At 44.5% G+C, this 13,626-nt stretch overlaps 1 protein-coding gene across 1 annotated transcript in view; it reads right to left on the bottom strand.

Annotated features, from left to right (window-relative positions):
* Nucleotides 1–11,189, bottom strand: part of LOC119561808 — a 29,723-nt gene extending 18,534 nt beyond the window's left edge. Inside the window, exons 1-2 of the mRNA XM_037875287.1 lie at nt 10,469–11,189; nt 7,398–7,606 (exon numbers count right to left, since the gene is read on the bottom strand). Coding sequence (XP_037731215.1) covers nt 7,398–7,606; nt 10,469–10,764 — 505 coding nt within the window. The 5' untranslated portion in view covers nt 10,765–11,189. The remainder of the gene's footprint in view (nt 1–7,397; nt 7,607–10,468) is intronic.
* Nucleotides 11,190–13,626: the final 2,437 nt, after the last annotated feature.

Genomic DNA, 13,626 nt, shown 5'->3' with positions numbered 1-13,626 from the left:
AACAACGCAGCCGGCTAAGCCCAGCTCACCACAACGAAAAGCCCAAGCCTCCCACCAACGTAGGTGTGGCTAACCAGCTACTCCAACCTGAGGGGATCGCCAAAACCAGACTCGTGGTGAGTACCAGGGCAAAGGAGTTCAAGAAGAAACCACCTAACCAGGCAGGACCTCTTGAACGAAAGAAAGCTTTTCGGATCCTCAAACGGCTGTCCACCAACCCGATACGTGAGGATCAGACGTCAAAATTGGATTACCTAAAAATCTAAGAGGACATAGCCTGGGCAAAGGCGGTAATCCCAGACTTCGACATCGCTATGACTACCAGCAACAGCAAAAAGCGAGAGAGGTCGATGGAGACAGCTCAACCAGCGAGCAAGAAGGTCAGAGTAACCAACCGCGGCACATGGTCGAAACCCCAGGTCCGCCACCCGATTGCACAGATGCAGGGTGGTACCAGGGCAATGTTAAGTTGATCGCCTGCGAAGACGAGAGATCGGCAGCACTTTACAAGGCTGCCATTAACAAGGTCGGCGAGGTCTACCCCGGGGCCAAGCTGGCAGTTTGCGAGGCCGCAGACATCCCGTCTCGACCGAGAGCGAGGGTGTGGCTGCCGTCGGAACCATCGGAACCAGAGGCTATACTCAGCCTGCTGACCAGGTTCAACCCGAAGCTTCCAAAAGACGGTTGGAAGGTGGTCAAGATAAGCTAGCGGAAGACAACCTGGCTGCCTGTGCGTCGTACGAACCCCCGAGCGACGACGAATTGGAACATGAGGAGGCCACTCTCACCGGCCACGTGTCAACCGACTCGGAGCTGACAGAGTACCTGATGCAGCTGTGCACTCAGGACATAACCCAACCAGGGCGGAGGAAGCGGAGGGTACCCAGCCCGACCTCGGTCCCAAAGATGGTGCAGTTTCTGCAGATTAACCTGCACCACAGCAAGGCAGCATCCGCTGCCCTCCTCACCCGCCTGACAACAGGCAACATAGACGTAGTCATCATTCAAGAGCCATGGATTGTTGGTAACAACATCTGTGGCTTATCAACTATACAAGTTATTTTACACCAAGGATAAGGGTAAAACCAGTACCTGCATTCTTACAAAGACACACTTTAACACATTTCTTATTCCACAGTTTAGCGAAGGCGACCTCTCCACGGTCAGACTGGAGCTAAACGAACACACTCATCACACCATAGCATCATTCTATCTGGCTCACGACTACGTAGGGCCACTACCAAACACCACTACACAACAACTCATACATACACACTCATCTAAGGAACTAATCCTGGGTGGGGACGCTAACTTACACCACACATAATGGGGAAGTACAAACACAAACGAAAGGGGTGAGTTACTCTACGACTATCTCCTTCAATCAAATCTATTCATCTGCAACAAAGGTAATGACCCAACTTTCATCACTAGAAATAGGAGGGAAGTACTAGACATTACACTAATATCTTATCCCCTACTTAACCAGCTAGAAGCGTGAAAGGTGGGGATCGAGCACTCATTCTCAGACCACCGATACATAGAATTTACAATAACTCTAGACTGTCCTCCCGCCGAGAACATTACTAATCTAAGATTAACCAACTGGGAATATTACAAAAATCTCCTCAACAGGAACCTACACGCTCCACCGACGCACATACGCAACGGTCAAGAATTAGATAACCTAGTTAACACTTTTACTGATATCTGCGGTGAGGTCTTAAAAAGGGCTTGCCCAAGCAGAACAGTCAAAGCAAAGCACAAACCCCCTTGGTGGAACGCAACCCTGGCGAGCCTTAAAAGAGAGTGTAGAACTTACATCCAGACTCAGAAGAATTTTAGCAAAATCTCCAGCCACTATTGGCTATCTAAAAACCAATGCTGACAGCTGGACGGAAAACAGTCAGGAAACCCTTGAACTTCTGTTAGACACCCACTTCCCTAAGAACACCCATGTAGTGGAGGACCTCTACATAGAGCAGAACCTAGACGACCAGAGTATTGACAACATCTCGAACCCTGGACGCATTCAGTGGGCTGTCAACTCTTTTAAGCCCTTCAAATCACCCGGCCCAGATGGGTTCTTCCCGGCCCAGCTACAACGGACACTAGATATTTCCCTACCCTGGCTGACAGCCATCTTTTACGGCTGCCTTGCTCTAAGCCACATTCCAACAAGGTGGCTGGACGTTAAGGTTATTTTTTATACCGAAAGCCGGCAAACCCTCCCACACCAACCCAAAGGACTTCCGCCCGATTAGTCTCTCTTCCTTCTTGTTGAAGACCCTGGAAAGGCTAATTGACACCCATATCAGGCTAACCATCGACCAAAGCCTACTCTCTGACGCACAGCGTCATATATAACAGATACCGCCCTCCACTCTCTAGTGTACAGTATAGAGAGAGGTTTCCACAATAAGGAATACTCTCTTGCAGCGTTTCTAGACATAGAAGGCGCCTTTAACAACGTCACCCCAACGGCGATTACTGGTGCTCTGACTGAACTGGGCATTGAGCAGCCCATAGTGGATCTCATACACACCATGCTAACCAGCAGAGTAGTGTACTCCACTATGGGATCGGCCCACTCGACCAGGAATGTCAGCAGAGGAACCACACAAGGGGGCGTACTCTCACCTCTTCTATGGGTTTTAGTGGTCAACAAACTGCTATCACTTCTAGAAGAGGCGGGCACTAAAGTGGTAGCCTACGCGGACGACGTGGTTATCCTACTGCAGGGCAATATCCCGCATACCCTTTCCAATCTAATGGAGACAGCCTTATCCACCCTCTCCCGGTGGACGGCTGGCTGTGGGCTGGGAGTTAACCCAGAAAAGACCGAACTAGTTCTCTTTACAAGGAAGTATAAGGTACCAATTCTACTTTCCCCAAAACTACACCAAACGCGCCTAACCTTTAGCAACCAAGCAAAGTACCTAGGTGTCATCCTTGACAAAAAGCTCCTCTGGACAGATAACATCCTAGATCGTACACGCAAAGCGGCCGTAGCCCTCTTCGCTTGTAAAAAAGCCATAGGGAGGAAGTGGGGTTTCTCCCCCATGATAGTTCACTGGCTATACACTGCAATAGTCAGGCCCATTCTCCTCTACGGAAACATCGTTTGGTGGCCTTCCCTAGAAAAGAATTGCAACCTCCGGATCCTTCACAAGATCCAAAGAAGCGCAGAGCTCTGCATCAGTGAGGCGCTTCGCACTACCGCCACTGAAGCACTAAACACAATTCTCGACCTCCAACCCCTGGACCTACTTGCCAAAAGCTGGGCATCTGCAACAGCGCTCAGGCTCCTCGAAGCAGCGGCATGGACAACAGGCTCTACGGGTCACTCCAAAATCCTATCAAAACATACACCCTTACCACGTAGTAGAGACTACGTTCACCCACGTTCAACTTCGAAAGAAGATACAAGATCTTTATACCCACCCGTACAGAATGGGACAACTTACCACACCAATTTGAAAACGCTGTCAACATATACACAGACGGCTCCAAGCTTAACTCCCAAACAGGTGGGAGGTGCCTACCAGACCACTGTAGTGTTTTCCAAGCGGAAGTCATGGCAATTAGGAAGCCATGACCCACCTGGACACGTCAGTACATCATGACATAGATATCTTCATCTTCTCGGATAGTCAAGCAGCCCTCAGGGCCCTCGACTCCTACACAACGAACTCAAAAACAGTCTCTGAAAGCCGCAAATCTGCTAACGAGATGGCCACTCATCTGAGAATAAACCTCATCTGCAACTGCATAGCAGACGAGCTAGCAAGACAGGGGACAACCGCCGACATCCTTCGTGATAAGGACACGGTGGGTATGCCCATGGCTACCTGTAAGCTCCATCTCAGGCAGAGACTGTACACACTTTCCAAGAACCGTTGGAACTCAATCTCAACATGCCACAATTCTAGAACAAAAACTCTCCTTCAATGTAGCAGGGAAGACTCAGTAACCACGACTTCTGCCGCAGCTGCAAACAGATAGACAAAGAGGAGAGCATCGAACACCTCCTATGCTTCTGCCCAGCGCATAACCTAAAGCGCTTTCAAACCCTAGGTAGCTACACACTTCCGAACCTTGCGGCCATTCAGGGCGTAAGCATCCAAAAACTCTTATGTTTCTTAAGAAGAACAGAATACATCGTGAAAGCAGATAACCCATGAGCTAGGGAAAAGGATCTGTTCAGAGATCATGTGGTATCACAAGGGGCCCAATGTGGCCTAAGTATCTAATCTCCAACCACTCCTACCTAACCTAACCTTCCCTGCGGCTGCGCTGGCATGGTAGTTCTGGCTAGTTTTCTCTGCGGCTACGCGGGCATGGTAGATCTGGCTAGTTTCCCTGCGGCTGCGCGGGCGATATTGTTTTAGCTAGTTTTCCCTGCGGCTACGCGGGTGTTGTAGTTCTTGCTAGGTTTCCCTGCGGCTGTGCGGGCGATATTGTTTTAGCTAGTTTTCCCTGCGGCTACGCGGGCGTTGTAGTTCTGGCTAGTTTTCCCTGCGGCTGCGCAGGCGATATTGCCTTAGCTAGTTTTCCCTGCGGATACGCGGGCGGTGTAATTCTGCCTAGCTGTCCCTGCGGGAAAATTATACGCGGGTATAATGACCTTATTACCAATGCGCAGGCTTTTGGGTACGATTTCCCAGTAAGTCCGAAAGGCATTCGGCGCTTATCAGATTTGTATAACCGTTACTCGTAGAGTAAAAGGGTATACTACATTCGTCGGAAAGTATGTAACAGGTAGAAGGATGAGCTTCCCACCCCATAAAGTATATATATTCTTGATCAGGATCACTAGCCGAGTCGATCTAGCCATGTCCGTCTGACCGTCTGTCCGTCTGTCCGCTGAGATATCTGAAACTATAAGAGCTAGGCTATTGAGATTTAGCATGCAGATTCCTGAGCTTCTTACGCAGAGCAATTTGTTTCAGCAGAGTGCCACGCCCACTCTAACGCCCATAACGCTTTAATCTTTATACCGGCGGTATGTGGCGCATTTCAATCTCGCTTTGATGCTTGCATATCTCCATTTCCCTTTGTCCCCTTTAGCTGAGTAACGGGTATTTGATAGTCGAGGTACTCGACTATAGCGTCCTTCCTTGTTAGGTATGTTTTTGGTAATCGCAAAGTCTATTAAGTCGGGTAGTTTCTTTGGGTCTGCCGGCCAGTATGTTGGTCTTCCAGAAGAAACATAGTAGAGCCTGTTCTTGGCTTTTATCATTGCATTATAGAGTATCTTTTCTTTTGGAGTCACGAGACGAGATCCCCAGTGTGTGTGCTTGGCATTGTAGTCTCCAGCTGCTATGAAGTAGTCTTCTAGTGAGTTGAAAAACTGCATAAAAATGCATGCAGTATTCGGCGGCTAGGGTAAGTTGGTTGCCAGTATTTAGTGGTTTGTTTATAGATGTGGCCTGTAGGTACTTTTTAGCAAATTTGTTATGATAGTATTCATTATCATCTGGATGATTAGTTCCGTAGAATGAATAGCCTCGAAGTTGAAAATTTTATTTGTTTGTAAGGTGTGTTTTTGAAAGGAGCATTACGTCGATGTGATTGTCGAGTAGGAATTAAGCTAACTCAAGATTAAAGCGTTCCACGTAGATATTCGTATAGAAGTCACTATTTGGCTTGTTGTGAATCCAGCACTTGAATCTTGCACAATTGTGCGCATAAACGACGTAAACTCCGTAAGGCTTGTTGCAGGCTGCATATCATAGCTTCAAAGTTGCTTTTTGGCTTCTCCGGCGATTACTGCTGCTGAACCGTGTTCGGTTCCTTATATGCCGCTTGCAGAGATGAACTTTTTAGGACAGAGGTAGGCAGCCCTGCAGCGAATAGTTTCCAACGCTGCGTCCCTCAGCTCTACAAGCTGCAGTTTTTCTACGTTGGTGAGGTCCGGATGACTATCTATGATCGTGGTAAACATAGAATAAAAATCAGACCAATTTGCATAACCTCGAGCGAATTTTTGGAAGCTCAATTGGGGGCAGCAATGCTGCCCTATGTCGAGGCTGACGCAGCTGGAGTGATGCCGTCAGCAAAAGTTGAGTGCAAAAGATGCTGTGAGGCGCGCTTTGAAGTTTTGCCTCGAACCGATGACTTAAGAACTACGAGAATGTCATCAAACTTTTAACTCACATCTTTTAATTTTCTTTAAATCTAATTCTTCGAGCTCACTGAGATCCTTTTTAAATCAAATCCAACCTTACATGAAGGCCAGATTCTTCGCATGAAGTTAACGCCGCACTTGATAGGGAATCCACTAAACGCTCTACTCTATTAAATAAAGCAGTTGCCTTGCGCTTTAAAAATATTGCCCTGGCATTGCTCGGGCAATTTGAGCGGCTAAGAATAGATGTGTCATCAGCAAACGTAGATGTTGTTAGTCGTCTGCTTGTCGGGATGTCTGCTGTGTGGAGGTCATATAATGTTCGCTCAAGCACGCAACCTTGAGGAACTCCAGCTCCAATAGTAAAATCGTCAGTTATAGAAGTGTTGCACCTCACATAAAACTTTCTGTCGTAGAGGTAAGACTCTTAAAGCTTGTGGGTGTTGTAGGGGAGCATTGTCTTGATCTTGTACACTAGACCTTCTAGCCAAACTCTATCAAATGCTTGAGAGACGTCTAAAAATATGTCAGTACAGTATTCTCGTCTTTCGAACGCGTTCCGAATTTCTGATGTTATCCGGTTGACCTGCTCAATTTGTTGAAGCGCAGAACACTAATCACGAAGTTTAAATTATGTTAAGATACAAATAAGTAACAGCTTAAGAGAGCCCAACAGCGTTATGCTCACCGCTTACAGGCCCAGAACTATTATGTTAGATCTATGCTAAGATCGGATTCAGCGGGCCTGCAAGGGCTCTCACAATAAACCAGTTGAATTTTGAATATCGTATCGGCCAGTCTTGTATTCTCTCTTCCCCCAAATTTTACAGCAGCCAAGACAAAGTCTTTTCACTTTTCGGCGTTCTCAATTATCAATAATTTAATTTTAACTTCGATTCTCTTCAGAATTGTTCCGTGCTTTTAACGAAACCCGAAATTGATGTGACGAGATGCCCTCCTGGATTCTTAGGTATGTGTTTATCCGAGTCAATACGCATTTTTCAAAGAGTTCAGATATGCATGAAAGTAGGATTATAGGTCTATACGACGTGGGGATTGTGTGGTCTTTTCCCGGTCTTGCTATCGTTGTTATAATTGACTTTTTCCATCTTACTGGAAGTGGCCAAGTTTTGCGGTGGCATTGAAAAGATGTGTGATGGTGCAAACGCATATGCTTCTTCTTGCTGTAAAGCTTTAGTGAGTTGACGTGAGGCATGTCTTAAGCTTTGCTTAGCAAAGAAATTTTGCGAATTAGAGAGACGGTCACACTGGAAGGGAGGAACCAAGCTCCACGCGACAAAGACACGAGGCTTTTGCTGAAAAACCGGGAATGACGACGGTCGGGGCTCGCGCCGGTATCGCATTTCTACGGGTAAAAAGACATCGAGCTGCACCAGCCACACTGCACAGGAGAGTAGCTGCCGGCCCCCAGGATCAAAAGGATTAACACGAGCGCGATTCCATTTAGCAACCTGGCTGGAAGATACAAAGTGAGCGGAGTGAAAGGCGTTAGGAAAACAAGTGCGAGTGGTCAGGAAAATAACAATAAACAGAAATATTGTTCGATTGTGGAAATTAAAAATACCAAGAGTACCTTGTTGGGCAAAATTGCGTGGTAATTATAGCTAGTTTACCTGCGGCTGCGCGGGCGTGGTAGTTCTGGCTAGTTTTCCCTGCGGCTGCGCGGCCGATATTGTCTTAGCAAGTTTCCCTGCGGCTGCGCGGGCATGGTAGTTCTGGCTAGTTTTCCTGCGGCTGCGCGGGCTTGGTAGTTCTGGCTAGTTTTCCGTGCGGCTACGCGGGCGAGGTTGTTTTAGCTAGTTTCCCTGCGGCTGCGCGGGCGTGGTAGTTCTGGCTAGTTTTCCCTGCGGCTGCGCGGGCGTTATTGTCTTAGCTATTTTCCCTGCGGCTGCGTGGGCATGGTAGTTCTGGCTAGTTTTCCCTGCGGCTGCACGGGCGATATTGTCTTAGCTAGTCTCCTTGCGGCTTAGCGGGCATGGTAGTTTTGTCTAGTTATCCCTGCGACTACGCGGGCATGGTAGTTCTGGCTAGTTTCCCTGCGGCTGCGCGGGCGATATTGTTTTACCTAGTTTTCCCTGCGGCTACGCGGGTGTTGTAGTTCTGGCTACACCCAAAAAAAAAACCAAAAGTATACACTTAATAAGCGTTGTGTTAAAAGTATACTAAAGTTAGTATAAAAATGTAAGTATTAACTCAACACTAATTAGTTTCAACTGTATACTTTGTAGTGTAAGTGCTCTACCAAAGAGTATAAAGCGTAAACCTGTAGTGTTATTTTTAAACTAGTCATATTTGACTATTTAGTTTATAATTTATACTTTTGGTTTCAACAAAAACTTGATGTAGTATAAAGAAAATGTAGTTTCAAGTTATTACAAAATAGTTTCATGCCAACACTTTATAGTATTAAGCTTATACTAATTATTATATGAGTGACACTCAGTAGCATAAATAGTATACTGAACATTAAATAGTTTTTCATGGTGTGAAACTAGGACAATAGCGATTATTCGAACATATATTTTGGTGTAAAACCAGGACAATAGCGAGTATACGAACACAGAAAATGCTACCGGAGTAGGCGTTGCTTGACGCGTTAATTATTATTGCCTTCCGGACGATCTCGGACAACGCAGCGCTCGTCATTGCAGGCCAAGTTCCCCTATGTGAACTGGTGCGGGAGCCACAGAACCAAGACCGAAGTGAAGAGGAATGCCAGGATGCAGAGCGTCGATAACTGGCAGGCAGCCTGGGACAACTCCAGCAAGGGACGCTGGACGCTGGGCGCAAGGGTAAATAGGAAGCACGGCCAGGTAGATTTCTACCGCACGCAGGCGCTGAGTGGACATGGTTGCTTCCGAAGCTTCCTTAAGCGCTTCGGGCACGACACGGAGAACGGTTGCCCAGAGTGCGGCAGTGGGATTGTTGACGACGATCAGCATGTCCTATTTTAATGTCGCCGCTTCGGGTCTGATCGCCAAATGCTGATGAAGACCACCGGGGCAAGAGTTCGGCCAGCGACGGCAGCCTTCGCAGCGAGTGTACTGCGAACGCTGCGTCGCATCGAGAAGGAGAGGAGAGAAGCTACAGCCTAGGTGGCTACCATTGCGCTAAGCAATACCTTGCGGTGATACACCGCAATTACGGCCCCTACTCTTGTTGCTTGTACTTATTTTAGTCTGCATATACGTGTTAGGTAAAGGAATATAAAAAAAAAAAAACGAAGGAGCTAAAAACATGTGTTATGTGTGTGGCGCAAAATATGAATATTTGTGAAATAATAACAAAATACTATGTGAAATAGAAATAAAAGAAAAACAACATACAACTTGATTTTATTGGGTTTGGGATACCACGAAAAACAAAATAGTATAAATTTTATACTACAGGCAACGGGGAAATCGTATAAGTTTTATACGAAATAGTATAAAATGTATACCAACGATTTCGATAAATAGCTTAAAAAGTATACTACGGCCCTCTAGATTAGTATAAAATGTATACGAAATAGTATAAAACTGAGACTACATAGGATAGCTTTTATACTAAATAGTATAAAAAGTAAACTATCAGCATAAATTTCAGTACACTGAGTGAGTATAAATTGTATACTCGTTAGTTTAACTTTGATAACTTCGAAAGTTTCAGTTTAATACTTTGGGTGTCATAAGGTTAATACGCATCTTATCAAGATATTTTTGACACTCAATAGTTTAGTTTTAATGTACAAATAGTTTAGTTTCTATGATCATTTTTTTTTGGGTGTAGGTTTCCCTGCGGATGCGCGGGCGATATTGTTTTAGCTAGTATTCCCTGCGGCTACGCGGGCGTTGTAGTTCTGGCTAGTTTTCCCTGCTCACTAGCCGAGTTGATCTAGCCATGTCCGTCTGTCCGTCTGTCCGCTGAGATACCGGAAACTATGAGAGCTAGGCTATTGAGACTTAGCATGCAGGTTCCTGAGCTTCTTACGCAGAGCAAGTTTGTTTCAGCAGAGTGCTACGCCCACTCTAACGCCCATAACGCTTTAATCTGTCTACCGCCGGTATGTGGCGCATTTCAATCTCGCTTTGCTGCTTGCATATCGCCATTTCCCTTTGGTCCCTTTAGCTGAGTAACGGGTATCTGATAGTCAAGGTACTCGACTATAGCGTTCTTCCTTTTTCGAGTTGCAATCATCTTTGCTCGCTGGGCAGTGTGCGGAGTCATAAGGCTCTCCACAATCTACACAAACCGGGAGCAGCTAACAGCGTTTCTACTGCAGCTAGGCTAGCATTACCACGAGCTATTTTGCGTTGATAATTTAGGGGGCTCATTTACCTTTTGACTTGGATGTAGCGATCCATACCAGTCTGCAAAGCCGACTTAACAAATTCATTGTTTTGGTTCTGTTTTTCGGGCAGCGCACCGGTAGACGTATTAATATTTGCGCTGCTAGCTTTTGTTGACAAAGTTGCTGAAGATGTCGTTAAACACGCAGTCGATACAGTTGGCTTTACTGTTGTTTTTACAGTTGACGTTGTTAAAGAAATTGCGGTGCTAGTTACTGCTGGTGAGCGTAGGTCATTGCATACCTGCATTGGAGCACATTCAGAGCTCTTTGGCTGCAGAGACATCGATGGTAGCGAGGGGGAGCAAGAACGCGCTCTCTCGCTCGCTACGTTTAAGAATTCGATCAAGTTGGGGTAATTGACCGCGCTTGATCAGAGCTTGCATTATTTTCGGTTGCTTAAAAAGAGAATTACGCGTTATTTCTTTGTATAAAGAGCAGTCGCTCGTCTTGCTTTCGTTGACGTTGTGTGCGAACGTCATTCAGACTTATTGTAATCGATGTTTAGCTAACTTGAATTTTAAGTGCTAAGTTTTATATTAATTAATTGACCAATCAATATACAAATTCGCGATTTCATCACAGAAAGCGTATTTTCGCCTTATTAAACCTTATTTTGAATACTTTTTTCCCGGAGCACAATAAAAACACGTCTGCATGTGACAACGGTTCTTTCTGTTTGACTTTCTAGAAAACGTTATTGATGTATTTCATTCGTGATCGGAACTCATCCGCTGACACCTTTAGCTTGTTGTCCATCTGAAAAGGAAAAGTTTTATGTGCTAGGCATTTGTGTGTGGAAATCTGTTAGTGTGTTTGCGTGTTAGATTTCAACTACTTTGGTGCCTGGTTAGCCAGTATTTGCTTAAACAATAATATTTGCTTAAACATAGGAATGCAATTTTAATTTTAGAATACCAAAATTAATTTGTAATATGAAATAAGTGTAGTTAAATTTTTTTCAAAAAAAAGGATATTAGTGGTTATAATAAAGAATTTGTGTCTAAACGAATTCCATTTCCCCCGTCAGCAAAAAATTCAAGTTATCCAACCCGTGAAGCTGTTCCACTTGTGGAATTAATAAGCAATTTTTGAAATTCAATCTCGTCGATATTGCCTTTGCTTTCAGCGATATTGGCTTTGCCTTTGTTTAAGATTCTGCCTTTGCCTTTGCCAGTCCAGCTAAGATAAATCAAACAAAAACACCTCTTAACGAGGTAAAAAGTAGTGGCGAACGCGCCTTTAACGAAAATTTCTGATATCAACAATTGTGACGAAAAATGATATTACATTCGATAAAATAAATAAACTATATTAAATTTATGATTTCGGCCAGCAACAGTAAATATTTATTTACCTACACGTTAATTTTCTGTTGTAGCGTGCCGAATACATAAATTTAATATAGTTTATTTATTTTATCGAATGTTATCACTTATCAGTTTCTTATATTTCCCGCCGAACTATCGGGTTTTTCCAAAGTGGTAGAACAAATAGATCAAGTTTCCTATTTCAATTAGCCTAATGCAAATAGGACCCTAAAACCATAACAGATTTTCCGTTTGAAAAAAGAATATAAGAATATTTTTCATAAAATTGGTTTGTTTCTTGTTCATTCCAATAAGTATGAAATATTTCGTATACGGAGCTGAAACGAGTTGCACTTTTTATCGCTTAAGCCTAGTACTCACATCGACGAAAACCGCGAGCTAACCATAGGAGTGAGCGAGAGGGAAATACGCGGCTAAAGGTTTTCGTCGGGTCTGTTTTTCAGCGCGGTACTCAGATGAGCTAAGGAAATACCAGAAAAAATACCAGATTTCGCGAGTGAATTTTCGATGAACGCCGTTAGCCGCGGCCCAAAGAATAAGAAATTTAATCTTTGGCGGTGTTCGTGCAGAAGCGGTGGGGAATTTAAAAATTTTAAATTGAAGAAATACCCCAAAATCGGTTAAAGGAGGTCAGTGTAGATGAAAAAGGACGCCTAATCCAAGCTGTTGCCCATTATTGTGGGACCGACAGGAAGCAATACCACAACACGGCCAAATCCGCAGAATAGTTGAAGTGCTGGAGGAGATCCACTAGGGAGTCCCAGTGGGAAGGATCATGCCGAGTGGGACTTCGCTCTCTACATGGACATCCTGCCGAGCTTATCCTCGCAAAGAAAGTAAGATCTGGCCAATTTGGTTGCGTTGTACTAATAGAAGAATCTTTTAAGCAGAACCACCAGTAATATGATCTCCGAAGACCTCTCCATTCGGACTCCATACAACATAACCACCAACTACTTGGCAGCTTAAGCGGAGCTGAAGGACGCGCTGGCTGGAGGAGGAAAATAGGGCGCCCGCTAAGGAACAGTTGGAGATGCCATGTCCAGCCACTGCCAAGATGCTAGACGACTTCCTGCAGCATCAGCGGATCAACCCTGTTCCCAATCCGGCTCCCACTTCTTTAAGGTCCAATATGCCTATTGGTACTCGGAGCAGGACTGCGTTGGCGCGGGAAAGATGGCGAAGCATCCGTGGGACGAAAAGGAAGCTTTAAACAACTAATTTACTTAAATAAAAACATTCGTTGAACATTCCATCTATTTTTAATTTAATTTCTTTGTGTACCAGCAGACTCCTCCTTTTTAAATTTCTCCAATTGATATGTTTTCCGTTTGACAACAAGCCCAGCTGCTTGTCAGTAAGACCATGCTACATGCATTGCGGGTGAACTTTGAAAACTTCGGTCACACTGCAAAGAATAAGTTTTTTCGACTAGTGAAACTCTTAGCCGATCTGAGTACTAGGCTTTAATATTTTCCAAACGGTAATTTTTAGGAAAAAAATGTTATATATCAAAAGTTGAGGAATCTCAAGTGAAATTTAAAAAGAAATCGTTCGACTCAATTTTGAGAAAATAGTCAAAAAGTGGTTTTAAAAAATAACTTTTTGTCATAACTCAAAATCTATTATATTCAGACAACTTTACTATATGAAGGGTATTTAGCGAATTAAATTATCTTTTCAGAGATATATAAGCATTTTAAATCTGGCTTTTTTCTTTGATTTTCCGCTAAACTAGCGGGTTTTTCCAAAAGTCAAAGAACAAACGCTTTCTATTTCAAGCTACTTTATACACCCATAGGGTTTCCAAGACCCTA

The sequence above is a fragment of the Drosophila subpulchrella genome, unplaced genomic scaffold (assembly GCF_014743375.2).
Source record: "Drosophila subpulchrella strain 33 F10 #4 breed RU33 unplaced genomic scaffold, RU_Dsub_v1.1 Primary Assembly Seq370, whole genome shotgun sequence".
NCBI lineage: Eukaryota > Metazoa > Arthropoda > Insecta > Diptera > Drosophilidae > Drosophila > Drosophila subpulchrella.
This window is presented reverse-complemented; position numbering and strand designations above follow the sequence as displayed.